Source organism: Mercenaria mercenaria, chromosome 5, assembly GCF_021730395.1.
Source record: "Mercenaria mercenaria strain notata chromosome 5, MADL_Memer_1, whole genome shotgun sequence".
Lineage (NCBI taxonomy): Eukaryota > Metazoa > Mollusca > Bivalvia > Venerida > Veneridae > Mercenaria > Mercenaria mercenaria.
Window position 1 is genome coordinate 11944630 of NC_069365.1, and position 27204 is coordinate 11971833.

Sequence of the window (27204 nt, forward strand, 5' to 3'; positions counted from 1 at the left end):
TACTGTACACATCAGCAGTAGCTCATCTGATGTGTTGTTACTGTACACATCAGCAGTAAGTCCTCTTATGTGTTGTCACTGTACACATCAGCAGTAGCTCATCTTATGTGTTGTTACTGTACACATCAGCAGTAAGCCCTCTTATCTGTTGTTACTGTACACATCAGCAGTAAGTCCTCTTATGTGTTGTTACTGTACACATCAGCAGTAAGTCCTCTTATGTATTGTCACTGTACACATCAGCAGTAGCTCATCTTATGTGTTGTTACTGTACACATCAGCAGTAGGTCCTCTTATGTGTTGTTACTGTACACATCAGCAGTAAGTCCTCTTATGTGTTGTTACTGTACACATCAGCAGTAGCTCATCTTATGTGTTGTTACTGTACACATCAGCAGTAAGCCCTCTTATCTGTTGTTACTGTACACATCAGCGGTAAGGTCTCTTATCTGTTGTTACTGTACACATCAGCAGTAAGTCCTCTTATATGTTGTTACTGTACACATCAGCAGTAAGTCCTCTTATGTGTTGTTACTGTACAAATCAGCAGTATGTCACTGTACACATCAGCAGTAAGTCCTCTTATGTGTTGTTACTGTACACATCAGCAGTAAGCCCTCTTATGTGTTTTATGTGTTGTTACTGTACACATCAGCAGTAAGTCCTCTTATGTGTTGTTACTGTACACATCAGCAGTAAGTCCTCTTATCTGTTGATACTGTACACGTCAATAGTAAGTCCTCTTATGTGTTGTTACTGTACACATCAGCAGTAAGTCCTCTTATGTGTTGATACTGAGCACAGGCATTACACGGATAAAACAACTTCTAATGTTGACAGGTCGGGTTAATACAACGTCCAGATTAATCTATATTACATTTTTATTTCCAAAGCAAAGCTCCCATATGAAATCCCATATTATATAATGTATACTGGATTGGAACATATTATGTTTGTTTGTTTGTTTGTTTGTTTTGGGTTTAACGCCGTTTTTCGACAGTATTTCAGTCATGTAACGGCGGGCAGTTAACCTAACCAGTGTTCCTGGAATCTGTACCAGTACAAACCTGTTCTCCGCAAGTAACTGCCAACTTCCCCACATGAATCAGAGGTGGAGGACTAATGATTTCAGACACAATGTCGTTTATCAAATAGTCACGGAGAACATACGCCCCGCCCGAGGATCGAACTAGTGACCCCGCGATCCGTAGACCAACGCTCTTACCTACTGAGCTAAGCGGGCGGGTAAAGATGTAACTTCACCATTTTTTGAGATTTGACCCTCAAATTTTCAGGAATTTCTTATGAGATGTCATAGAATTCAGAAATAAAGAAAAGTCAAAAAACATCTTTTTAGTCCATAAGCCCCATTTTTACATTCCATGACACATATAATAATGTTAGCCATTCTTACCATTTTATTGAAATACTGTTGTTGATTTTTCTATTGCTAATATTTTTTACAAAAAGTACTTCAAAGAAACAGGGGGCTTTTCACAATTTACTTGCCTATCAGTATTGTAACGATGTGCATGGCTTACACAGAATTGGACACTTTTTCAATTGATATGTGAATTGATTAAAATATTTCGTTTCTTTTATATAATAAATCAAATATCACGTTGCTTTGAGTGAAGTTTCAGCCTCGATTGACAGTACTATTCTCATGCTGACAATATTTACTTCCCATTCCAAGCAATGCTCTATTTCGTTTTCTGTCAAACACATTGGTTAAGATATTAGTACATGTAACTGTCGTAGTGTGCTTGTAGAGTATCTTCATATCATGGCTGTTATATTTTAACATTAAAGATATTCCCGAGAAAGGCCAATGGGGACGCTAAATGAAGACTATCTCTTGGTTGCTGCCATCGATTTTGGAACTGCATACTCAGGATATGCTTTCTCTACAAGAGGTGATTACAGCAGAGACCCACTGAAGGTAAAAGCCTAAATATAGTTTTGTAGCTTGTACTAAATACCAGTATAGTCACAAATTTCAACACCTTTTACTTATACTTTTGATAAATTAGTATACAACGTGTATCAGATCGGTCAAATTCCTTCATCTATTAACTTTTGATGAAGAAACTTCTACTTTTATACAAACACTATGCCGATTTGTATCGTTCGTATGTTAGAGCCAATGTAGTACTAGTACTGGTCAATATCTGTTTAATAGAATTCCACTGAAACTGTTGCTAGGGGTCTTGAATGGTGTTGTACTTTTCATTACGTCTCAGAAATAGACAATCTAGCCTATCATTAATTTGCTTGGTTGCATTCTATGCTTCCAAGGGATATATTTATAAAGTTTATTAACCATCACAACAATAGTGTTCATTCGGCGTGGCGGCGGTAAAATGCTGTTGATTTGATAATTTAAATTATCCGGTGCTGGGAAGCTTGAGGGGTGTTGCACATATTATTACCTCTCAGCAACAGATTCAATAAAACTGAGTCTGCAAACAGTTTGTTTGCTTGCATTCTATGCTCTAAAAGGATCATATATGTTATTCCATGATTAAACATGTTTTTATTTTCCTGACCTAGGTAGCTGCAAACACATGGGGTGCCGGCAATCTAATGTCATTAAAGACATCTACATGTGTTCTTTTTGACAAGAACAAGAAATTCCATTCCTTTGGCTTTGAAGCTGAAGACAACTATTCCGGCTATGCCCTGGATGATGAACATCGCGACTACTACTTCTTCAGAAGATTCAAAATGAAACTTTTCGATAGGATGGTAAGCAAAATGTTCTAACTAGCCGAAATGTATACAAATTAATGTAAGCTAAAACGAGGTCAACGTCATGTTACCGAGCCCGCCCGCTTAGCTCAATAGGGAGAGCGCAGATCTACGGATCTCGGGGTCGTGAGTTCGAGCCCCGGCCGAGGCGTATGTTCTCCGTGACCATTTGATAAAAGGCATTGTGTCTGAAATCATTTGTCCTTCACCTCTGATTCATGTGGGGAAGTTGGCATTTACTTGCGGAGAACAGGTTTATACTGGTACAGAATCCAGGAACACTGGTTAGGTTAACTGTCCGCCGTTACATAAATAAAATAAGTTGAAAAACGGCGTTAAACCCAAAACAAACAAACAAAACGTGATGTTACCAAAAAGGTCTCAACATCAGTTGGTACGTAACGTCGGCAACTTTTATCACAAAATACTGTTGAAGTCTTGTAATGTCAGCTTCTGGTGGTCGGGTAAGACCCCTAGGTACCCTTCCAGATAATTGCCGGCCATTCGGGTACTGGGTAGAACCACCGACCGTGCGACAGCTGACTGAATGGTTTACTCGCATGAAAAATGTACACCCCTAGCGAGATTTGATCCCATATCGATGGAGGTAAATTCATTTTAAGTCAGCGACCTTAACCACTCCAGCCACTGAGGTCCACTTTGATAAATATTAGTAACAACATGGATCGCAATGTGTAGCAAACAGTACAAGTCAGATATATGGTATCTGCAAGACTCGACAAATAACAATAAATTGTATATTTACAATTAATTAACTAAATTTCAAACACCCAATCCATCTCAGATATACATGTACAATTGATATCACTGTTATGTTTTATTTAACTGAACTTATCATTAAACAATGTGTCCAATTTTCATTCAGTCAAATCTGTCAAAATTTGGCAGAGATAAAAGCAAAAACAAAAGCAATTGTGGAGTTATAAAAGTTGTCGAGTATAATTTTATTACTGTGGCAAGTACCGCGTGCATGCTCAAACCTTTAAATTTGAAATCAATAAGGTATGTATGGCGAGGCAACATTGAAAAACAAACATGTAGTTCAGAACAGTATGTCATTTCTAAGCCCTTCCCGTAGTCCACACAAAGTATACTCACGCATGCACGCACACATTCATCTAATCGTATCTCGGGTTAAACATTATTGAAAGTAATATCTAAGGACATTTAACGTTTTTGTTGCGACATATAACGGTGGACAAATGATTGCGTCATTTAACGGTGGTTGGGACATTTAACGGTGGTGCGACATTTGATTATTGAAATTTCTGACACAATCTATTGTCATAGAAACGAGCCAGGTTCGTTAGAAAAACGGGACAATTATGAGAAAAACAAAACAACTTTTGTATCAAACAAATTTAAATTGGGTTTTATATTTGACCTTATCATAGAATTTCAATGTCTACTTCTCTGTATCCTTATAAATATTATGTACTCCTTCATGAAAATAGAACACTCCTCTGTACTTTGTGACTTTTGGTGATATTTTAAAAATGGATGGAACAAAATGTTGTTTATGCGCGGTGATGCTTTGTCGAATTTTTGTTATGTTTTGAATAAGACATTTATTTATATATCTTAGAAAGTTGACGAATGTGCTTTTAGAATTTTTAGAATTATAAAAGATATTTATAAAGCTATCGCGGTGTATGTGTGAGTGGGGGATCAGAAGTTTCTTTTAGTACTCGATCTGTCGAAATATTATGTCTGCCTCGTTTTGCGACGCATGCCTTATTTAGAATGCCGATATGGAGCCTGAGATATCTGTTTGTAAGAAAGTGTATGTTCTATTCAAACAAACTTGCAATGCCTTTCCATTAAGAAATACAACAGAATGTCTTCAAAACGTATAGCAAAGAAGCAGTTAACGACTATTGCTATTGCTACAGTTCTATTCTACTACCGATAAATAAAACAAATTTATTATAACAACAGTCCGAAAAAGCTTCCATGTATATATTATTTAACCAGTTCTTCACTGCGGAAGTGTTTCGTAGTGTTTACACTAAACAAAATATGTTTTATACTATTATGTACTGTAGCAACTGAAGAGAAAATTTATGTTGGAAGACGAGATGGGAAGAAAGATGTCTGCAATGGATGTATTCTCAGCTTGCATAAAATACCTGAAGGATCATCTAATGAAAAGATGTTTGCAGCAGTTACCAGACACCACTGATAGTGATATCCGCTGGGTGCTTACTGTTCCGGCTATTTGGAATGATACCTCCAAACAGTTCATGAGGGAAGCTGCTCAGCTGGTAATATACACTACCACCTTATTACACGAATCTCGTCTTATCATACAGTTGCTTTTCTGTAATTTTGTGCATGTGCATGTACACGTGCGTAATTTCCAAATGTCTTTTCTGCACTCTTAATCACTCTTCAGAAATTTAAAAAGACGGAGCGAATGAAAGATTTTTTTACTCAGTTTTGATATTTTTGAGAAGCGGATGATTTTATTTTCATAAAGCGGGCGAGATATTATTTTTAATATTTTTATGATTATTTAAAGTGTCTGGACACCAGAATTTGGCTAAAAATGGTATTTCATTAAAATTGAAGTTTAGTCATATTATGAACATCAAAACATGCGTTTTTTTTTATTTTAATTTTTTAAATAAACGCGAAATTAAGAAATAAACATGTATAAGTCGGAAATCGAACCCGAGCCGCCGCGGCAATAAAGACTTTCTCCCTTCTTTACCAATACACCACGGAGGAATTCGTACTTGACTATCTTTAAATATAAAGCTTTTTGATTAGGGCAGTTTACCTCCTCCTGCATCCCATTACAAACGCTTTTCAATTTTGAATGGAAAAAATAGCAGAAGCAACTAACTTTAATGCGTTTCCGTAACATATAACCTGTCAGTAATTAAGTTTCTTAAGAAATACAGCAATAATTTCCTGTGATATAATTATTTTCTTTCTCTTTCCTGGTATCCAGATTCAGTGCCTTTAAACTTATTAAATGACATGTTTTCAAATAATAGGTCAGTGCACCACGCGGATAATATTCATTCAACTACTCACAGTGGAAGACCCCATAGAGTAAAATCTACTATTGAAATATGACGAGTATTATGTGTTAGCAAAAATGCAAAAGCAATGATTCTTCTCTTACTGACAGAATCCAATGATATGCTTATTATGCTAAGATGGATAATTTACTTGTTGTACGTGTGCCTTTTAAACTCTAAAAATGACCCTAAAATGTGTTCATCCATTTTCTGTTATAGATATTCTCATTCAAATATTCCCGGAAAGGGGCAAAAAGCTTTGCACTAAATTTATATGTACAAAATTATTATCAAATATTTGCAGGCAGGAATAGAAAGCGATTATTTGCTCATTGCACTTGAACCAGAGGCTGCCAGTCTGTGCTGTAGGCACTTGCCGATGAACACGCTTAAAGGATGCAGTGGTGGTTTTATACCATTTGGACCACGTTCAAAATATCTTGTGTTTGATGCTGGTGGTAAGCAATAACAAACAGCTTTAAAAAAGAGTGTATTTTATATTTCTTATTTTATCCTTCTTTGGCAATATGTGAAACGACTGAGCTTTTATATCAACTGACCATTTAGCACATAATGTGTACATGGATTAAACTTAGTCTCTTATTTTTGACTTTGAAGTATTTTTTTTTCTAATATTTCAGATAAAAATGATGACCTGATCTGTAAATTACCTCCAATAAATCAGTAACCGTAGAATCATCTGCTTTTGTGGGCATAAACGGCTATTTTATGTGGACAAGAATTCTTTGATTCGAACATGTAAAGATAAAAATGAAAATTTTGCTCATACGTTGGGATTAAATTTCGTGGATTCACCTATCAAAGAAATCAACGAAAATAAGTACCCCCTGAAAATTAATTATTTCATAGTTTTACAATATTTCACAATCTCTGTATACGTTCAAAGTCATTTAACTACTTTAACTTGCGTATTTTAGGTTAATGTTATTCTGTTTGATAATATCTAGGGCATTTGAATTGCAGTACTGCAAACTACTTTAAGGATTTTTATAGCACTAATAAATACCATGATCCAGATTCGAAAAAAAATGGAAAGGGGGAAAATTCTCAAAACACAGAGCATCAAATCAAAACCCCCAGACTACGAATTTGCATTAGTCTTACAAAAAAAAACTTATAAAAAAAAATTTAGGGGTTTAAAAATAATTCTAATTATAAAAATACCTAATTTAGCAAGGGAGGGGTTTAAAATTTTAAACCTTTTTTTCATTTGATAATCATTAGAAATTTGGAAAATGGAAAAAATTTTTGGAATTACCTTTCCAGGGGGTTTGGGGAAAACATCAGAACATATATAAAACTAAACCATCTCCATCCAAAAGCAATAATTAAATTTTTAAATATAACATTACTGTTTTTCAAACTCACGTTTAACCAACCCAGGGCAAAATCAATGTATTTTTTCTAATACCAGATAACCAGCTCCACGTTATTAACGGAATAACTATACAATTACATCCACTACATTGTTAAAAAACCCGGGCTTCTGATTTGCATCGAAAAATAGCACTTTTGGGGAATTGTTATCACACTCATGTACAATAAGCTTTTTATAAAACCAAAAAAATTTTGGTCAGGGTTTTTATTTACTCATTATACCAGTTCCATTTTTCTTGGACATTAACCGTTAGGTATTGTTAACTATTACTCAAATATACCGCCTCCCGCTGAGCACCGAACCACACAGGCTAAAAATGGTTAACATTGGGGGGCATGTTATCTATATACTCAATATTCCCTACCAGCGTGCTACATCACTACAGTTGGGTTGGATAATTTAAGTACGATAATACTCTCCGCTGTTTTTTACCAAACAATGACAACATTTGGGGGGCAAATTTTTATCTATTTCAAAAAAACCGTGCTCAATCTTTTGCTACCACCACACTAAGTTTGCTACTGGCAATTAAAATTTGGGGTTAGGGTTAATATTTATGTTATAATAATGCCCAGCTGTTGTCACCAACAATGACAACATTAGGGGCATGTTTATCTATATACTCTATATACCGGCTCAATCGTTCTCCCGAACCTTAAAATTTCTCTGGGCATTACAAGTTAGGCATGGTTAACTTAGTTGATATAAATAACGCTCCACTGTTGTTACCAAACAAGACAACATTTTTGGCAGGGTTATCTAAGTCTCAAAAATACAGTGCTCAATCTGTTTACCGAACCATCAAAACTTTTTGGGTCAAGTTAACTAAAATACTGATACATAATCTCTGCCTGTTGTTACGAACCATGATAACAGTTTGGGCAGGGTTATCTATAGAAACTTATATAGACCGCCCTAAAAGCTGTTTTTACTGAACCACAGACGTGGAGCAGGATAACTATAGTAAGGTTTTTTACCATCTCCGCTGAGGTAACAAAAACCAACAATGGTTGGAGCGGGTGAACTAGAAAAGATATATACCACCCCCAGTTTGTTATCAAACCCGACAACATCGACTAGCGTCAAAATACCAAAAATTACCATTTTCCCAGCAACATATGCTTTTAAAAGTAAAAAAATATCGGAGCATTTTATCCATATACTCGCGATACCAGGGGTCAGCCGAGCAACGAAACTGAAACATTTAGGGCATGGTTATCTATAATACTGAACAAAACAAGAAGAATACCAAACCGGAAAAGCCATTTTCCCAAAAAAAACGCACCCTCAAACCATACTTATCTCACTTACGTTGGGTTTTCTTTTAGTTTTGAAAAACAGTCGTAATGTTTCATAAGTAAGACTAAATACGAGAAGTTTAAATAGCGTTTTATTCAATGCACTTTGCCGTAAAAACGCTTTTTAACAACTTCATGACTTGTTCGGCTTTGGGGTTCGAAATTAGTTTTTAACTCTAAAAATAATTTTTTTTCCCTTCTGTACAAAACGAGAATTATTTTTTCCTTTAGGGTGATGTAAAAATCATTTTTTTACACCGACAAAAATTGAAAAATGGAAAGAAAATGCCGTTTTTGGACAAAAATTGCGTTCGTTTCGCAGCATTTTTCGGTTTAAATCGATATTCAAAACCCCAAATTTTTAAATTTTTTTGATTTTTTTCAAATAAACGGTTTTTTAAAATTATACCGTCCAAAAGACAAATAAAACTGGGGGGTCCCCGACTTAGTTTTTTCTGTACATGTGTTTTATTTCCCCCCCCCCCCAGCGAAATTTTTGTACCATAATTCGACGTCTGCAATACGTTCGTACATCATAATTCGGGCCATTTTAAATATCGTTTTTAATTTATTTTCTATATAAAAATATTTTTTTTTCATCTTTTTCTTATTCAAAGTGGGAAATTTTAAACCAATTTTTTCCGTTGTAATACACGCAAAATGAAGAATTCATACATATGCAATTGTGTAGTATTTGGGAGATTTCAATTTAAACAAAAAGTTAAAGCATAATTATTGAAAAATATAAGATAGTATTATACGCATTTTCATATTTTTTTAATTTTGCCCTCCCGAGAGTAAAGCTTAATTTTCGTGTTTTTTCTTGATATTACCCCTTTTCCTCCATAAGCACACCCACGCAGGGCCGCACTCCCAATACTACTTTTTACTATTTGTTCCTAACTTCCCCCTGTAACATATAAATAAGATTATTTCTAGGCTCTTCCGTTTTTATCACTCCCCCAAATGTTAAATTTGACCGGGGGGATTTTTTTTTACGCAAAATTTTTTGAAATTTTATAGCAAAGGGCACGTTTGAGATACGTGTTAAGACAACATGATATGAGCCGCGCATGGAAAACCAACATAGTGCTTTTGCAACCAGCATGGATCCAGCCCAGCCCGCCATTCGTGCAGTCCCGGTCAGGACCGTGCTTTCGCTTTCAAGCCTATTGTAATAGAGAAACCCCTTACAAACACATGGGTCTGACCCCAAGCGCGTAAAGCGCAGGTGGTCTGGGTCCACTGGTCGCAAATGACTATGTTGGTTTTCCCCCGGGACGGCCAAAAGAGTATCGCTTCGAATACAATCCTAAAGTTTTATTAACGCTAACTAGCTTTAAATTCTGATGATGAACTCTAAATTTTTGAAAAATTTTTACATCGAAAGGACATCTCAGACGCTTTTTAAAATAAAAATAAAATAAAAAATAAAATCTTACACATTAACATATACTGGGACAAATCCTAGTACTCGAAATACGAAACCGGACTCTTTACCGTCGGTCCTAGACAAAGTTTCGATTCTTGAGTCGCATATAGTAAATTACAACATAGAATTATACATGTTTTAACCCTGATGAGTTTCAGCGAGTTTCCCTCACAACCACTTTTTCGTGTTTCTTTCTTTTTTCCCATCCGCTTGTCATTCTATGAATGCTTTTTCGATCCCTGGTAGGGCGTGACAATTTGGTAGAAGGGATCTGTCCGAAATCATTTGTCCTCCACCACCCACTTTTTTGGTGAAGGGTTGAAAGTTACTTTTTGAGGGAAAATGGTTAGGTTAACCCCCCTATCGAAAAAGAAAAAGCCTAAAACCCAAAACAAACAGTTTTCTTTTTTTTTTTATTTTTTGGAAACTATCATTTTTTAGCAGAGTATTTACTCCACTTTTATGTTTTAAAAGGGCTCTAAATATTAGAAAAATATTTATAGGAATATCTTTCATTTTTGTCTAGAATACAAAATAAACCTTCTTAAAAACTCTTGAGACGTTTCTACTGCGTTTTTAAAAAAATTTAACCCCTTTTTAAGCAACAGCCTCCGTACAGAAAAAAATTCGGAAAAAGGGGGGTCTAACTACCCGAAAAAATCGAAATATTTCCAAAACGAAAATTTATAAAAAAGTTATTATAAATTTTTTGATGTTTATTCCAAAAGATGACATAACGATATTTTGGCTTTTAATTTTTTTTATTATTTTTGTAAAAGTTTACAATTCGTTTTTCAAAATGTATAATCATAAACTTTAAAAAGGGGAATCAAAAAACCTTGAAAATTTTAAAAGGGTCTTTTTCAAATTTTCTTAAAAAAGTTTAAAAATTGACCAAGAATACGAGAACCCCTTTAATTACTATTTTTTCTGGGGTAGGGGTAGAGTAATTTTTTCACGTAAAATTTCGCCCACGGGAACAGAGTTTAAAGGCTATTTTGATCTAAAAAAAGAGTTTTTTTCTTTAAAAAGAAAATTTACAGAAAAAATACTCATTGCGATTAAATACATCACAACAAAGTTTCATCATCAATTACTTTTTTGTCAAATTATATTTCTTGGGTTTTTTCATTAGACAAAATTAAAGCATATTTTATATTCCCCAAAATCAACGTTATTTTTCGCTCTACGTAACTTTAAAAAGTAATATCGAGTCTACGGTTAAGTGATACCACAAAAATTATACCATTTTAAAGCAATACTTGTTGATGAACAGAACATTTTACGAAAACAAACCCACGGGCTGAAATCACGGGTTTATCAAAAATACGTCTAAAGGTTTTCGGAGAAAAACTTACAGAAATATCAAAAATGTAAAAAAACGGTTATATAGGAAAATCCTGGTTTTTAAAATTTAAAAAAAAGTCGAAACGGGAACCCCAAAACTTCTGAATTTTTGGGGTTCCACCTAATTGTACAAATTGGTCCCTTGACGCATTTAAAGATACCAAAAACCCTTTGGATTTTTTTCCGCGTGGCACGTTATATAATATATTGAAGTACAAAAATTTCACTTTTTAATACCTTTCTCATTTTTTAATATAAACCCTTGCCATGGAACAAAAATTTTTTTTCTTGTTTTGTAATTTCTTTAAGAAACCCGTAAAACCTAAAGGTCATGATAGCTAAACCAAGGCCAAAAAATATGCTCAAACTATCTGCAGACGTTGAAATTTCAGTTACAAAATTTACGCATGGGGGGGGGGGAAAAAAAAAAACTACAGAAAAAAAAGTGGGGGGGCCCCCGTTTTATTTGTCTTTTGGGCTCGGTATACATTTTAAACACCGTTATTGAAACAAATCAAAATTTTTAAATTTAGGGGTTTTGTAAAATGCATTTAAGCGAAAAATGCTGCAAAAAGAACGTCAATTTTAGTCAAAAAAAGGCGATTTTTTTTCCATTTTTCAAATATTTTGTGGTGTAAAACAATGATTTTTTCTCACCATAAAGGAAAAAATAAATTTTCGTCCCAACAAATTTTAAAATTTAAAAAAATTTGTTGGCTGGTGCCGTGAGAACCCTAAAAGTTGCCCAAAAATTTCCGGCAACGTCAGTCTCAAAAAGGGGTTTTGGGGGCCAAATTTGACGTCTCGTGTACAAAAACTGGTTGCCTCTATTAGTATAAAATAAACTGCATCTTGTTTGAAATATGGTCAAATTTACACACGCAAAATTTCAAGACGCTACTCGAAAGTTCGTGAAGTGTCGCGTTCTACCTTAAGGCTATTTATCTAAAAATAGACTTTTATTTGGGATGGCTATATTTAGATGGCTATTTTTACACGATATTTGCACATGCGCATAACAATACCATGCGCGGCCTGTTGTCGTTATCCCTCTCCCAGCTGAATATAGAATTTCTTCTATTGACTGACCGCCTCTGTGCTTGAGTGGTTAGGGTCGCTAATTAAAATCACCGGAAGCTCTCACTGATTGAGGGGCATTGGTTCGAGTCCTGCTTCCGATCATGTATCTTTTTGTAAGAAAGCTGTCAGTTTCTTACGGAGGATTCGAGACTATTACTGAATGTTCCCAGGAACAATTGTTGAGTAAACTGCCCACCTGACATAGCTGAAATACTATTGAAAACGAGCGTTAAACCCGTCAAATCAAATTAAATTCCTCGATTGACGCTACTCATATACACGTTATGCAACAAGTGTTCCGCATATATTATTTTAATAGCTAGTTCCTCGTTTCAACTATACACACGCACCCATTTAGTTATACACTTGTACCTCATTTAGTCTTTACACTTTTGTTGAACATACAATTCCACATTTCGTCTATACACAAACACCCGGCTGGTTTAAACACAAAATGCCCCGTTTTGAATTTGAAAAATCTCATTGCTTTACTATTGAAGATAGCTTTAATCTAAAGCCTCGGATAATTTAAAGGTGATAAAAATAAGTGTTGATAGAAATATGGTAACTGTAGTTACAGTAATAAGGAAGTTATGTGTATGTTTGTGTGTGCGTATGTGTGTATGTGTGTGTGTGTGTGTGTGTGTGTGTGTGTGTTCGGTTTTAACGTCTTTTTCAACAATTTTTCAGTCATATAAACGATGGTGTCTACTTGTAGCAGTGAGCACAATGTCCAACTTTATAGTGCTGCCTCACTGAAATATCACGCCGTAGACACGTAGCATGATACCCCACCCAGTCACATTATACTAACACCGGGCTGACCAGTCCTAGCACTATTCTCTTAATGCTGAGCGCCAAGAACCTGATTTTTCTAAACATGGTGCTACAACAACCGAGGTTAAGACCGAGACTACCATCAAGGAAGTAACTAGCAGCAAGTCCCCCCGGATATCATTGTTTTATGGAGAATCGAAAGAGAAAAGTGCCTTACCCTACCTGGAAAATGAGATTTGTTGCCTACTAGAAGAAAAAACACTTATACAAAGAAACAGCTTTTACTTGGAATTAGACGAGGCGTGAAAGGAGAGGCAGCAAAGAAACGAATGCAATCTGAAACGTTCAGCAGATAAATGCATTTAAGCTGGACTTCCTTGCATTACTATGGGCAATTACAGAAAAATTTTCAGGTCACTTAATACCCAATAAATTCACAGTGTTTATAGACAATAATCCTTTGACATGTGTATTAACATCAGCCAAATTAGATGCCACAGGACAACGCTGGGCTTCAGTGCTTGGAGAATATAATTTCGACATTATCTATAGAGCACGCTTGAGAACCGCAGACGCTTATGGTGTATCTCGATACCCTTATGATCAACTTACAGAACTAAATACTGATTTCATCAAGATATAAGACAGTACAGTCAAAACTATTTGTTCAACCAGTCAAAAGCCATCTTTTTAGACATACTGCTGCTTCTATTAACAATATAGACATAAGTGATACGCCTGAACAGCCGTTTGCTCAAATTGGAAATAGAGAAATCAGAAGAAACCGACTTGAGGATCATATGATTGGAAAGTGGGTTAGAACAACAATTGATAAACACCTACCAGACAAGAAACATTATTACGGAAGAGGAGATTATACTGTGGAAAGAACTTTAACAAATTAAACATGATAAGAGGGATTTTATACAGAGAAATTATGGACGGGAAAACAGATTAAAACAATTAGTTTTACCGAGTGTGTACAAAATAAAAACAGTCCTTAGAGGTCTTCACAATGATGTGGGCCATCCTGGCAGAGACAGAACTGTGTCTCTAGTACGTGAGAAAGTTTTCTGGCCAGGAATGACGGCAGACATTGAACAATGGATAAGTATTGTCTCAGAAGGAAGACTTAAACAAACATATATGCTCCTCTAGTAAATGTGGTGACTACTTACCCTCTTGAATTAGTGTGTATAGACTTTTTTTACAGCAGATCCCTGCAAAGGCGGAATTGGAAATATTGGAATAATGACAATAAAGGACAGAATACAACATTATGAAAGTAAATGAGAAAGCTGTTTACATGCAGAAATTTTAACAAAATTGTGGTAATATAGTTACCTGCTTGCGTATCAAAAATACACCAAAATTTGTTAAGCCGAGGTAGTAGATTAGATTTGCAAAGCAAAAGTCTGACTTATGGAGCCTGTACTTCGCATCACAAAAACAAGTGTGTGTAGTTTGAATTCATTTGAACTTTCGTTGTTTGAGACACCTGCCTACGTACAAAAAAAGAAACGTTACAAAATTGTTAAGTTTGAAAAGGGTCATAATTTTGTGAGAAAGCAAACTAAAGTTATGGAACATGTGTATTACATGTCAGTTCATGACATTTTGCAATGAATACTGTTATAACAGCTGTCTTGCAAACAATTAACCAAAGAGGACTCAGACGCAGACGAACGGTTGCGTGCAATAGTCCTTCGTGTTATTCCGAAAGTCGCGAACAATCTGCTTTTGAAATGGCGAAAAAACTATTTGTACGGAGGTTGATTTTACATTGGTTTCAATCGGAGGTTTTTTTTAACATTTACTAATTGCTCTTCCTACAAAACAAAACAACAATGAAGATTAAAAGAAGTTAAATAAAATCTCGCAAAAGGTAGATCAAACCCAAGTTTTCCAAAACAAACACAAACGTACTTAACCGCATGTTTTTAATTTCGTTAATTTATCAGGATATATTATGATTATTTTTGAAAACGTTCCCGGAAACAAATCCTTAGGGCAAAAAAAATGTGTTTTCAGTCTCCTTGAAAAACATTGAGGTAGGTATGTAGGTATTATTTATTTTTTTATTTTTTTGGTATCGAAGGACAGAATACCGAACGAAATTCTCAACTTTTAACGAATGTAATATTAGTAGACACCATGGGAGAAAAAAGTCAATATGATGTGCGTTTCTGCTTGCAAAATCCTATAGAATTATCTGGAAATAAAGACATTTGTTTTATAGGGGGAAATGTATGGGTGGCGGTAACCGCCAAAAGTAGTAAATATACAATCCATTCATAAACAAGTCAGTCAGTGCAGCGCATTTTAACTTCGTCTAGTCTAAAACTCCATCATCATTATTTCTATTACTGAGTCTGTTTCACGAAGCTTACTTCTGATAAAGTTTAAACTAAGAAGAAAGATGATTCACGAAAATAAGATCCGTTTTAATTAATATTCAAATAAATCTGTATAACATTAAATGTTAGAATTTTACCACAACGTCGGTTTTAGACAAATCTTAAGATATTTTTATGTAAAACTGATTCAGAATCTATATTTATAACAGGTTAAAATTATGAACTGGTAGTCATATTAACCGTTTACAATGTACGTACTAGTGTTTCGTTAAACGGCTTCACAATTCACAAATGGCTGCATAGCATCAGATTTTGATACGCCTCTCCAAATCATACAATACGGTTTCAATTTATGCATTAGCCGGCGTCAAGTTGTAAGAAATCATTTCATTTTACACTGCACGTACTCATGTTTAGGTAAACTGCTTCACATTGAGCTGCATTGTATAATGTTTTGTCGGATGATTTCATAATACGGTGCATCGCAACAAGTTTTTAATGCATCGTTCATTGTTTAAATGGATGTAATGAAGTTTTGTATCAAATGGTTTCAAAATACAATGCGTTGAATGCAAATATATCGGACGGGATGGAGTTTCAGGCTAGACGACGTTGAAATGCACTGCACTGATTGTGTTTATTTACGAATGGATTGTATATTTACTAACTTTGGCGGTAACCGCCACCCATAGAAATGACGTCTTCATGTTGCTGAACTCAACTCTTGACAGCCAGAAAAAAATTGATCATTAGTTGGCGTTTGATATTTACCATGATGTGAGATGAACAGACTGAATAATACCTGGTCCGCAATAATTTAATTTGACTACATTCTTTGGTTCCAGACGATTGTCTTTGTGCTCTGACTATATTTAAGCAATTATTAATACCTAACAGCCACAATACTATAAAATAGACCAGATACCAAAAATGATTTCAAAATATAATGCCAGAAAACTGTAATTTCAAATGTTATACATGTGTATTAAGAATTAAGAAGGCAATGTTTTATAAAAGCGCAGCTGTTGCATATTATCTAACATTTTCATTAAAATGGTTTTTAAATGTAGATTGCAACAATTAAAAAGCAGAACTGACAAGCCATTCGGCCCCCTGCAGACAAAAATTCAATTAAAGCAGAGAGCGCAAAATTACAATAAAGCTGCTGTATTTTATTCTGTTCTTGGAAAGTGCTGATGTCTAACCAGTCCTTACACAAATATCAATTGAGGTGCATCAAAGGCAAAGCAAAATCTCTTCTCTGGTGGAATTTGATCTAGTGACCACCGGATCTTAGTGTCCGCTGCTCTACCACTACTGCATGGCACCAGGGACATGTGGGTGAGATCGTGTAAGTCATGTGCGAAAAATGTTCACCCAACAACAATTTGACGGCACAACAAAATTTTAGTTATATGGGTACATAGTATTCGAAAACAGTGCAAAACTTTATACGCCGGGACAGACTGGTCCTGACCGGAGTTTTTGCACTAGGTCCGACAATTTCTGAGCAACTGCCGGACTGTATGTCCGAAGCTTTGTGAAAGAAATATTTTATGTAAAGACGGAATACGAATCCAGTCGTACCATGTCAATCATTCAGGATACAATTCCAGTTGTATCTGACAGTGACAAATTCTTCACTACTGATGTTGGTAAAACGCCTTTTACCACATTCTTCTCACATATTTTTAGTTTTTACGTTTAAAAGAAGTAGCTCTTCTTTCGAAACCAAAAGAGAGGTGACTTTCTGACAGGAAAATTTCCGTCTGGACCGGCAATATTTTTGGCTTTGTCGGTCAGAATAACCGCTGGATTTTTTCAACTTTTTAGAAGTCTGTAGGATCAATTTTCACATGCGTCAGGCTTTTTGGATACAGTGAGATACAAATCCTCTGGTGTATTATTAAAGACAAAAATATCTTACATCAAGATTCACAACGAAATTTATACCTTCAACTTTGTAACCCCTTGTTTCTTGACCACTTCTGCCTGACGTGGGGAGTTCTTGGGACACTTCGACCATGAAACCATGTGCAATTTTTCAATCAACAAGATATTGTTTGAATATGTCAGACAGAAGGACAGTGCTCGAAAATGTTCTTAAAACTTTTAGTTCTTTCACCAAAGGCTCAAAATCCAAAACATGACCATGCAGGGGCGTTGCCATTTAATTCCTGTAGAATCTATAATAACCGTTACAGTATCGTACCGTACCTTTCTCTACGACTGCTGTAGCGCTTCTCGGCGTGTGCGACAATAGAAACACCTATTTTTATTTTGGCCTTATCAAAAGTAACACGTTTAATGCATCAGTAACAAAAACAATCACTGTAGTTATAACTTGCATATTTTCGAATTGTTTATAAACAGTACTTTCTTTTAGTTTATATATTTAGTTTTATGACCTACAGTTTATTTCTTTCCCCTACAGTTTAGGCCATCCAAAATACAACAAGGTACGGTGACACAGAGGTGACAATCACTACTCTTTTTAACTGTACTTCTCTTTTTTATGTCGTTCCTATGAGATACTGACACGAGGGAACGACTTTGCATGTTCTGGTAACGAGTTACTAAGTCGTTGGAACGACATAAAGAAAAGAGAAGTGATTTTTAAAATAACAAAAAAAAAGTATTGCATTGAAATACAAAGAGTAGCGCAATAAAAAAGAGTAATGTAATAAAAAAGATAGTACAATAGAAAAAAAAGAGTAGCTATGTCGAGGGAATGACTTACTAACTCGTAGAACGAGTTATCTATTTTGTTAGAACGACTTACTTTCTCGTTCCCACGACATAGTAAGCCATTACCACGACATAGCTATCTCGTTCCCACGAGTCAACCAATTGTTTTTGGCTTGGAGTCACGTGATCATGGAGGGCATGTTTTAAAATTTTGCTGACAATTTATAAACAAATAAATCGCAATCGAGTTACAAGTGCTATATGGGACTCAAGAACGATGAACAGTAAAACATTAGTAACAAAGTACATGATTAGAATGACAAGAAAAAAAACAACAAAGGTAACATAGAGATAAAGACAAGTAAACAAACGGAAACAAAGACCAGTAACCCACCCACCCGTGACTCTACCTGGTCTAACGAGGGGCAAAACAACAATGTTAACGCATCTCACGCATCTCAAAATACAATGGAAATGCATACAAACAACTGTACAATAAATGAAAACAGTAATAAGACATTTGATTCGACAAACGTTGCACACCAGTTATCACAAGCAAGAGATACTCTGTATCCAGTATGTGAAGCCACCCAGCAACAAAATAGTGCTAGTTTCTCAAACCCACATATGGGTTTGGCCACATCAAACATGCAACATGTAACAAACAATAACAGTAACAATCCCAACAGAAATGAATATTTATATACGATGCCTCCACCCTTACAAACACTTGCCCAACCCCATATACAACCCCATATTCTACCCCAGATTCAACCTCAAGTACACTCAGGGTGTTTCAATGATATTCCTCAATGGCTATCGATCATGCTACAAGATATAAACAACAAACTGGACACAAAATTAGACAGCATTGAAACAAAGCTAGTAAAACAAAGTGAAGAGTGGAAAAATCTTGACCAGACATTGAAACATCAAAATGATAGGCTTAACAAATTAGAAAACAAAGTGACAGATATGCATGGTCTCAACAACAACATAAAGCAATCTCTTCTGAACAATACAATGCAAATGAGAAATGTAAACACAGATTTGATAGAAATTCACAGCAAGATGAATGATTTAGAATTAAGTTGTCAATCAAACAGTGAAATGTTTGACAACCAGATAATTACAAATAAAGAATTACATGAAGTTCTAATTGACCACCAAAAGCAAATTATTGATTTACAGGAAGAAAATGAGAAACTCGGAGCAAATCAAGAGATACAAACAGAGACAATCCTTGAAATGCAATGTAAACTATTGGAAAACAACCTGATCATTCTTGGGATAGATGAAACAGATGTTGGTCCAGATGCAATAGAATACACAGAGGGAGTTATAAACCAATTTTTGAAAGAAAAATTAGATATAAACAGACACATAAAAATAGAGAAAGCATACAGACTAGGCAGGAAATCAAAGCATCAAATTCAGCCAAGACCAATAGTGGTAAAATTACTCTCAATAAAAGATAAAGAGTATATACAGAATATGGCTTCAGAAAAATTAAAGGAAATACAATACACTGTCAGAGAACAATTTCCCAAAGAAATACAAGAGAGAAGAAAGCCATTATATGCAGAACTCAAGAAAGCAAAAGGTAGTGGTAAAAAGGCGAAATTAATAAGAGACAAATTGTATATAAATAATGAAAGATATACACCAACAGAAAATAGAGGACCAGGTAGTTCAATGGATCAAAGGTCACCCCAAAACCAAAATAGACCTAGAAGAAAACCACAGACAAGTTACAGAATGGTTTACAATAGTAACAGAAGAGACCAATTACCTGATAGGCCACAAAACAATTTCCCAATTTCTAACAGATTTGACATTTGTAGTGAAACACCAATAAATAAAGAAACTAGAAAACAATCAGACGACAAAAGAACTGCCAGTCAGAGATCACCATTAGATATAGAACCAGATACAAAGAAATATAGAGACTATGACAATGATGAATCAGAAGATGGAGATATGGATGAGGAGAATGATTACCTAAATTTCACAGCTTCAATCAGAGGTGACATGAAACAACAATAGGACAAAACAGAGGACAACACAGTTAATAATAATAGTTATAATACAAAAACTATTAAAATCTGTTCACTGAATGTCTGTGGTTTAAAAACAAAACTGTTAACACCAGAATTTAATCAGCTAGTCCACAAATATGATATTTTAGCTGTCCAAGAAACCAAACTTGATGATATAGATACTATAGATATTGCTGGGTATAAAATATTTATGTCAAACAGAGAGGAAATTTCCAAAAATAGGTCAGGTGGAACTGCCTTTATTGTTTCAGATGAAATTAAACCTTCTGTTGAAATTTTACAAAGCACAAGTAAACTTGTACACTGGTTAAAATTGACATGCATAGTTGAAAACAAAGTTACCAAAATACATATATACCTCCTGTTGGCTCTAAATATGAGCACCCAGACCCCTTTTTGGAAATGCAAACAGAAATTGCTAAATTTGATAATGAAAACATATAGGAGAGATCGTGTTTGTATACAAATTCTATTTTTAGAACTGATAAGACAGTGATCGGGTGGGCAGAAGCCGACCGTCCATGTTTTTTGTAAACAGTGATGTTTTTCTAACGGTCTAAACTTTCTTAAAACACAAATTACATAAATAATTTTTTGATCAACGGAAAGGTTATAAAACAAGCAATTTATTGATTACTTTTAATTGTTATTTCGAAATAAAATGGATTAATTATGAACGCTTAACTTACACTGTTTTTCTAAAGGTTGTGAAAATCACTACGCCGCTTTTAAAATTATATGTCATTTAAAACGGTTATTCATTGAAAAAAGATATTTGGATACAAAAATATGAAGATTGTTAGTATTTCAAATCTTTTTGAATTTTGAAAATCCATAAATGAGCAAAAAAGTTATTAAAAATTAAAAATTCTGATTCAATACGCAAACGGTGTTAAAATCATTTGTTTTGCCAACCACCAGATAAACAGATGTTAACGCGTGACGTCACGGCGATCTCTCCTATTGTTAATGGGAGATTTTAATGCAAGAACTGGTGAGAAAGATGACTTTGTAATATGTGATGAATATTTATTCAACTTGTTTTGTAATGAAGAAATGTTTACAAACAGTAATATCCCTTTGCATGAATTAAATGTTTTGAAAGTACCCCTGAAGAGGCAAACACTTGATAAAACAATTAATAATTATGGCAAACAACTCCTAGAACTTTGTGCAGCTAATGACATATTCATATTAAATGGCAGAATTGAAAATGATAGAAGTTCACCAGGACTGACATGTAAAGATACCAGTACTATTAACTATTTTATAAGCAATGCAGCCATAATCAAATATTTACATTTCTTCAAGTCCAACCATTTTCCTGCTTATACTCTGATGTGCACAATCCTATTGAATTACATATAAAACTAAGTGAGCCGACATCTATCAATATCAGTTTGACTGAAAATAATCAGAAAAGTGACAACCAGATATTATGGGACAAACATAAAGAAAGCATTTATGCCAATAACATAGATACCCAAGAACTAGAAACTATAAATGAATACTTAGATAATCTAACCAGGCAAGAAAGTGTCTCCCAAGAACAAATAGATACTTTGGTAAATGAAATACAGCAGGTATTTCTAAAAACATGTAAAAAACATTTGGAGAATCTAAAGAATACATCCGTACTTCCAATAAAACAAAAAAGGAATGGAAACCATGGGTAACAAATAAATGCAAAGTAATGAGAAATAAATACCATGTAGCAAAAAGAATAAATAACAGAAATAAAACAGATAGAAATAAGATGATATTAAAAAAATGTTAGTAAAGAATACAAACAAAACACAAACCAAGCTTACAGAGATCATAAAAATGAAAGAATAGAAAATCTCAAAGGCACAAACCCAAAGGAATACTGGAAGATAATAAATTCTATAGATAAAACAAAGCAGACCACTAAAGCAAGCTTAAAAGATTTATATGATTTTTTCAGAAAAGTAAATGAAGGTGACCAAAGTCAAGAAGACATTGAAATTCAAGATACCCATGTGACCACAAATGAAACCATAAATACAGAAATTACAGAAGACGAAATAACTAAAGCTGTTAAATCTCTGAAAAATAATAAAAGTCCAGGAACCGATAAGATACTAAATGAACATATAAAGATAACTCTTGACAAAATGCTCCCAATCTATAAAAAACTATTCAATATTATATTTAATTCAGGATATATACCAACAAGCTGGACCAAAGGTTTGATATTACCTATATACAAAAACAAAGGAGATGAAAAACTACCAGAATAATTATAGACCAATTACCTTACTAAGTTGCCTTGGTAAATTATTTACAGCTATCCTAAATAACAGAATTACAAAATTTACAGATGATAATAAAGTTACCACAAATTGCCAGGCAGGATTTAGGAAAGATCATTCAACTATAGACAATTTATTCATACTTCAAAGTTTAACTGATATCCTAAGAACCCAAAAAAAGAAAATATTTTGTGCTTTTATTGATTTTAAACAAGCTTTTGACACAGTTTGGCGCCAAGGTCTGTGGTCCAAACTGATAAAATACAACATTAATGGTAAATTTTTAAGCATTGTCAGAAGTATGTATGAAAATATCAGATCTTGTATCAAGACATCACATGGAATATCTGAATTTTTTCCAAGTATGATTGGAGTAAGACAAGGGGAAAATTTGTCTCCCATACTGTTTTCCCTATATCTAAATGACCTTGAAGCTTTTCTTACAGAAAATAATGCACATGGAGTCACATGCCAGATTTCTGAACAAGACTTAATTACATATTTGAAATTATTTGTAATACTTTATGCAGACGACACAGTCCTGATAAGCGATACACAAAATAATTTACAAAATGAATTAAACCTATTCCAGCAATACTGTAATCAATGGAAATTAACAGTTAATATATCTAAAACTAAAGTGTTAATTTTTGGATCAAGAATTAAAAACAATATGCCAAAATTTACCTTTAAAAATGAAGATGCTGAAGTAGTAAATGAATATAAATACTTAGGACTATACCTTTCAGAAACATGCAATTATAAAAAAACTAAAGATCATATAGATCAACAAGCGACTAAAGCAATGTTTATGTTATTAAAAAAGATAAGACATTTAGACCTTACATTTGATCTTCAAATAGAACTTTTTAATAAGACAATTAAACCCATATTGCTTTACGGTAGTGAATTATTTGGTTTCAGTAACATGAATAACCTAGAAAGAGTGCAGTTAAATTTTTTTAAATATATTCTAAATTTAAAGAAAAGCAACACCATCTTATATGATATATAGTGAACTAGGAATTTTGCCACTAAAAGAAGAAGCAAAGATAAGAATGATTTCTTACTGGTGTAGACTGAATAATAATAATAATAATAATAATAACAATAATAATAATAAATTAGCCACAAAGGTATACAAACTCCTTATGGTCCTTAAAAGGCAAAGAAAAGTGAATTCCAAATGGCTAGACTGTATCCAAAGTTTACTGGAAACTAATGGATTTAACAATGTATGGTTAAATCCGAGCAATTTCAATCCCAAATGGTTTTCTTTAGCTTTCAAGAGAAACATTAAAGATCAATTTTTCCAAACATGGAACTCCACTGTCAATAACTCTACAAATTTTATGTATAAGACAATTAAACATGATGTACAGATGAACAAATACTTCACAAAAATTATTATTGTAAAATCCTAACAAGATTTCGGACAAGAAATCCCAAGTGTCCAATAGAAGTTGGCCGTTACCATAGTATACCTATTAGTGAGAGAACCTGCCCTCTAGGCAACGGCGGCATAGGTGACGAATATAGGTGACGAATATCACTATACATTAGAATGTAAACATTTCAGTGATACACGAAAAATATACTTAAAGCCATATTATTTTAAAAATCATAATACATTGAAGTTTGACCAATTATTTAATTCCGAAAACAGAAAGGAGCTTACTAAGTTGAGCAAATTTGTTGAAATCATTTTGAAAAGTGTTAAAGCCCAATATTAAGTTAGTTATTTAGCGTCCAATTTTAAGAACCTAATAGAATGTAATGTTCAGTCAACCTTAATGCGGCTTGTACCAAACAGTATGAAAATTGCAATAAGAAATATTCATACAGTAACAGTTACTATATTTTGTAACATACATTTTGTGTATATTTCATATTTCTGGGGTTTATACTAGGGTAACTCTTTGTAAACTTAAAAAAAAATAACCAACCGGTTATATTTTATTGTGTAGTTTTATCATCTATTGTACATTTTCTAGATGATTATCTTGCATTATACCATATGACTTACATGCAGAAAAATACTTTTTCCTGCTATAGAGAATGCAGATACTAATATTGTATCCTATCTTCCCGTTGTAAATATGTGTAAATTTATTCTTACACAGACTTAATGTAAAATAATACAGCAAATTTGTAGCATTATATATGTAATTAGATCTCATTATACCGGCTATGTTTCAACGGTGTTTAATTTTCCGAGAATGTCATTTTATTTTAAGCATATTACATAGCTTTGCATTTTTTCTATGACAAAATGCCACTATTGTACTTTTTCTAGATGAATATCATGTACACCATATGACTTGTATATAAAATATATGCAGGAAAATACTTTTTCCTTATATAGAGAATGTAGCCACTAACATTGTATCTTTCTCTTAGTAAATATGTATAAATTTATTCATACATAGCCATAAGGTAACATAAGACAGCAACTTTGTATCAGTTTGCAATTAGATCTTAATATGCCGGTTATGTTAGTGTTTAATTTTCCTAGAATGTCATTACATTTTAAGCATATTACATAGCTTTGTACTTACTCTTTGACATAAAGCCAGATTCTAATAGTTATCTGCTAGATGGTTATGACCAATAACCATATAATAGATGTTCAGTATTTTTTTCTCTCTATTCTAATAATCATGAATAATTTGATAATAGGCTACTTTACCGTATCTACTCCAAAAAATCTATTTCAAAAATTTACATTTATAACCGCAATGAAATAATTCTACTTGTTTAAACATGCTTGTTACAACATTGACATGTGGTATGTAGATTACTCATTCAAAATGCAATATTTGATTTGTTTAAAAACATTTGTTACAATATTAATGGACATGTAGTACATACTCCACAGAATTTATTTCAAAAAGGTACTTAACCAAATTGAAATATTTACATGTCTAAAATACTTGTTACAATAATGACATGTTAATTTACATGTTAATCTTTATGGATTGTCAACACCAATTGTGTCTACACCTGTGTCATGCATATATTTGATAGAATATACAGGACAACAGTTATTCAGAGATCTGAATGAAGTAGATTCCATCTTTATATTTTACTATGTAGCTAACAGTAATCTTCCCAAAAAGACCTAATATTTTGTTTGTCTTTTTCTTACTTCTCTATAGACTTTTGTTGACACTTGTAACAAAACTGCAGTTTCAAATATTAATATATTTTTTTTAGAACTTTACAGTTACTAGATCTATTTGAAAAGAATATTCACAAACAAATGATTATAGGTCTGAGAAAGAAAAAAAATCCCAACCAATTCCGCCGACAATCAAGTCAGATGTGCCCTTGTGATTTCGTTTTCGGTCAAGGGTATGTCACCTGTACTTGACATCAAAATGCATAATATGGTATACTAGCATGCTAAAGCCAATTTTGTATAATATAAATTGGTACTAAACTAAAGAGAAAATATGTAACTAACCCCTTCTTGATAGTACGCATGCTGACATACTGTAAAGCTCTAGTAAAATTCCAATTGAGAATGTTTTTTTTTCCAAAGATTTTAAATATAAAATCCACATATAAATGACACATCTGCTGCAAATTCTATTAATTAACATCCCTGTCCACATTAACACCATTTGGTGACACTCATTTGACCCCCATTTAATCACGCGGCAGACCACGTGTGAGGGATTTTAAAAGTAAATAACGCATGCTTTTCTCAAAATTCTCACGGTCAAAGATTATGACACAATAACTCAAATGTCTGACCTAGTAACATATTTATGGCCATTATGCTACACAGTTCTAAGCGCGTGCAATTAATCTGACCAATCAAAAACCTAGCCAATGATGGATGATGAGGTAATTAAAACTTCTAATTAAAGAATAGGTAACGAGGCACTAAAATTAGAACCAAATGTTGGATCTTAATTACTAAATTTGATATGATGTGTAATAAATTACTGTATTGATTTTGAACACAACCCTAATTATAATTCCTTCACTTTTTTTAATAAGAGTTGTCCTCTATTGATCATGTGTCTTTATTATTATTGTTATTTATTAGAATGTGAATCTCATGTTTATGCTTTGTACATACTGAGAATTTAATAATAAACTTGGTAAACTTGGTAAAACTTGGTAATCAAATTTATGCGATATATAAACCTAATCGACAACCGCCAATTTACTTCCCGGATCTTACTATAATCCTCCCAGAATAACATGAAACGCGGGAAATTTCGGTATAACTAATAATAGGGTAGTCAGGTTTATTATAAAAAATAATGGCATATAATGTAATAAGTACTTAATTTCACGTGTTGTATTCTGAATGGCTTGGTGGTGTAGGGGTAAGGCGTCCGTTTGTTTTTTGTAACAGTTTTTGTTATGGACAGATATAGGTTCGAACCCAGACGACGAAGGTTTTTTATTAATTATTTTGTTTTTATAATTTTTCTTTATTAATTGCTTTTTATATATATTTATTGATTTGATTTATTTATTTATTGTTTCATCTTTCATGTACATGTAATCATTTGCAATAAGAATGAGCATTTCATGAGACGTGTAGTATTAAAGTGAACAAGGTACATGTATGTAATTACAATATCTAACAACAGTTACAAAAGATCAGTTCATTCATTGGTTGTGTCTGTACAAGAAGATCAACCATCAGATTCAGAGGCAGTGTCTGTCACC

General features: G+C 33.7%; 1 protein-coding gene across 1 annotated transcript; it reads left to right on the forward strand.

Annotated features, from left to right (window-relative positions):
* The first annotated feature begins 1831 nt into the window (after window positions 1–1831).
* On the forward strand, window positions 1832–14039 carry LOC128557249 (heat shock 70 kDa protein 12B-like). The gene is made up of 5 exons (XM_053544432.1): window positions 1832–1942; window positions 2554–2748; window positions 4818–5036; window positions 6106–6259; window positions 13858–14039. Exons 1-5 carry the CDS (start codon window positions 1832–1834, stop codon window positions 14037–14039), a joined length of 861 nt encoding a protein of 286 aa, XP_053400407.1.
* The last annotated feature ends 13165 nt before the right edge of the window (window positions 14040–27204 follow it).

Excerpts from the sequence above, each read along its gene's own strand:
- LOC128557249 (XM_053544432.1), top strand. The coding sequence starts at position 1,832 with ATGGGGACGCTAAATGAAGACTATCTCTTGGTTGCTGCCATCGATTTT. Across the intron at positions 1,943-2,553 it reads ACAGCAGAGACCCACTGAAG|GTAGCTGCAAACACATGGGG; the intron begins GTAAAAGCCTAA and ends TTCCTGACCTAG. Across the intron at positions 2,749-4,817 it reads TGAAACTTTTCGATAGGATG|CAACTGAAGAGAAAATTTAT; the intron begins GTAAGCAAAATG and ends TATGTACTGTAG.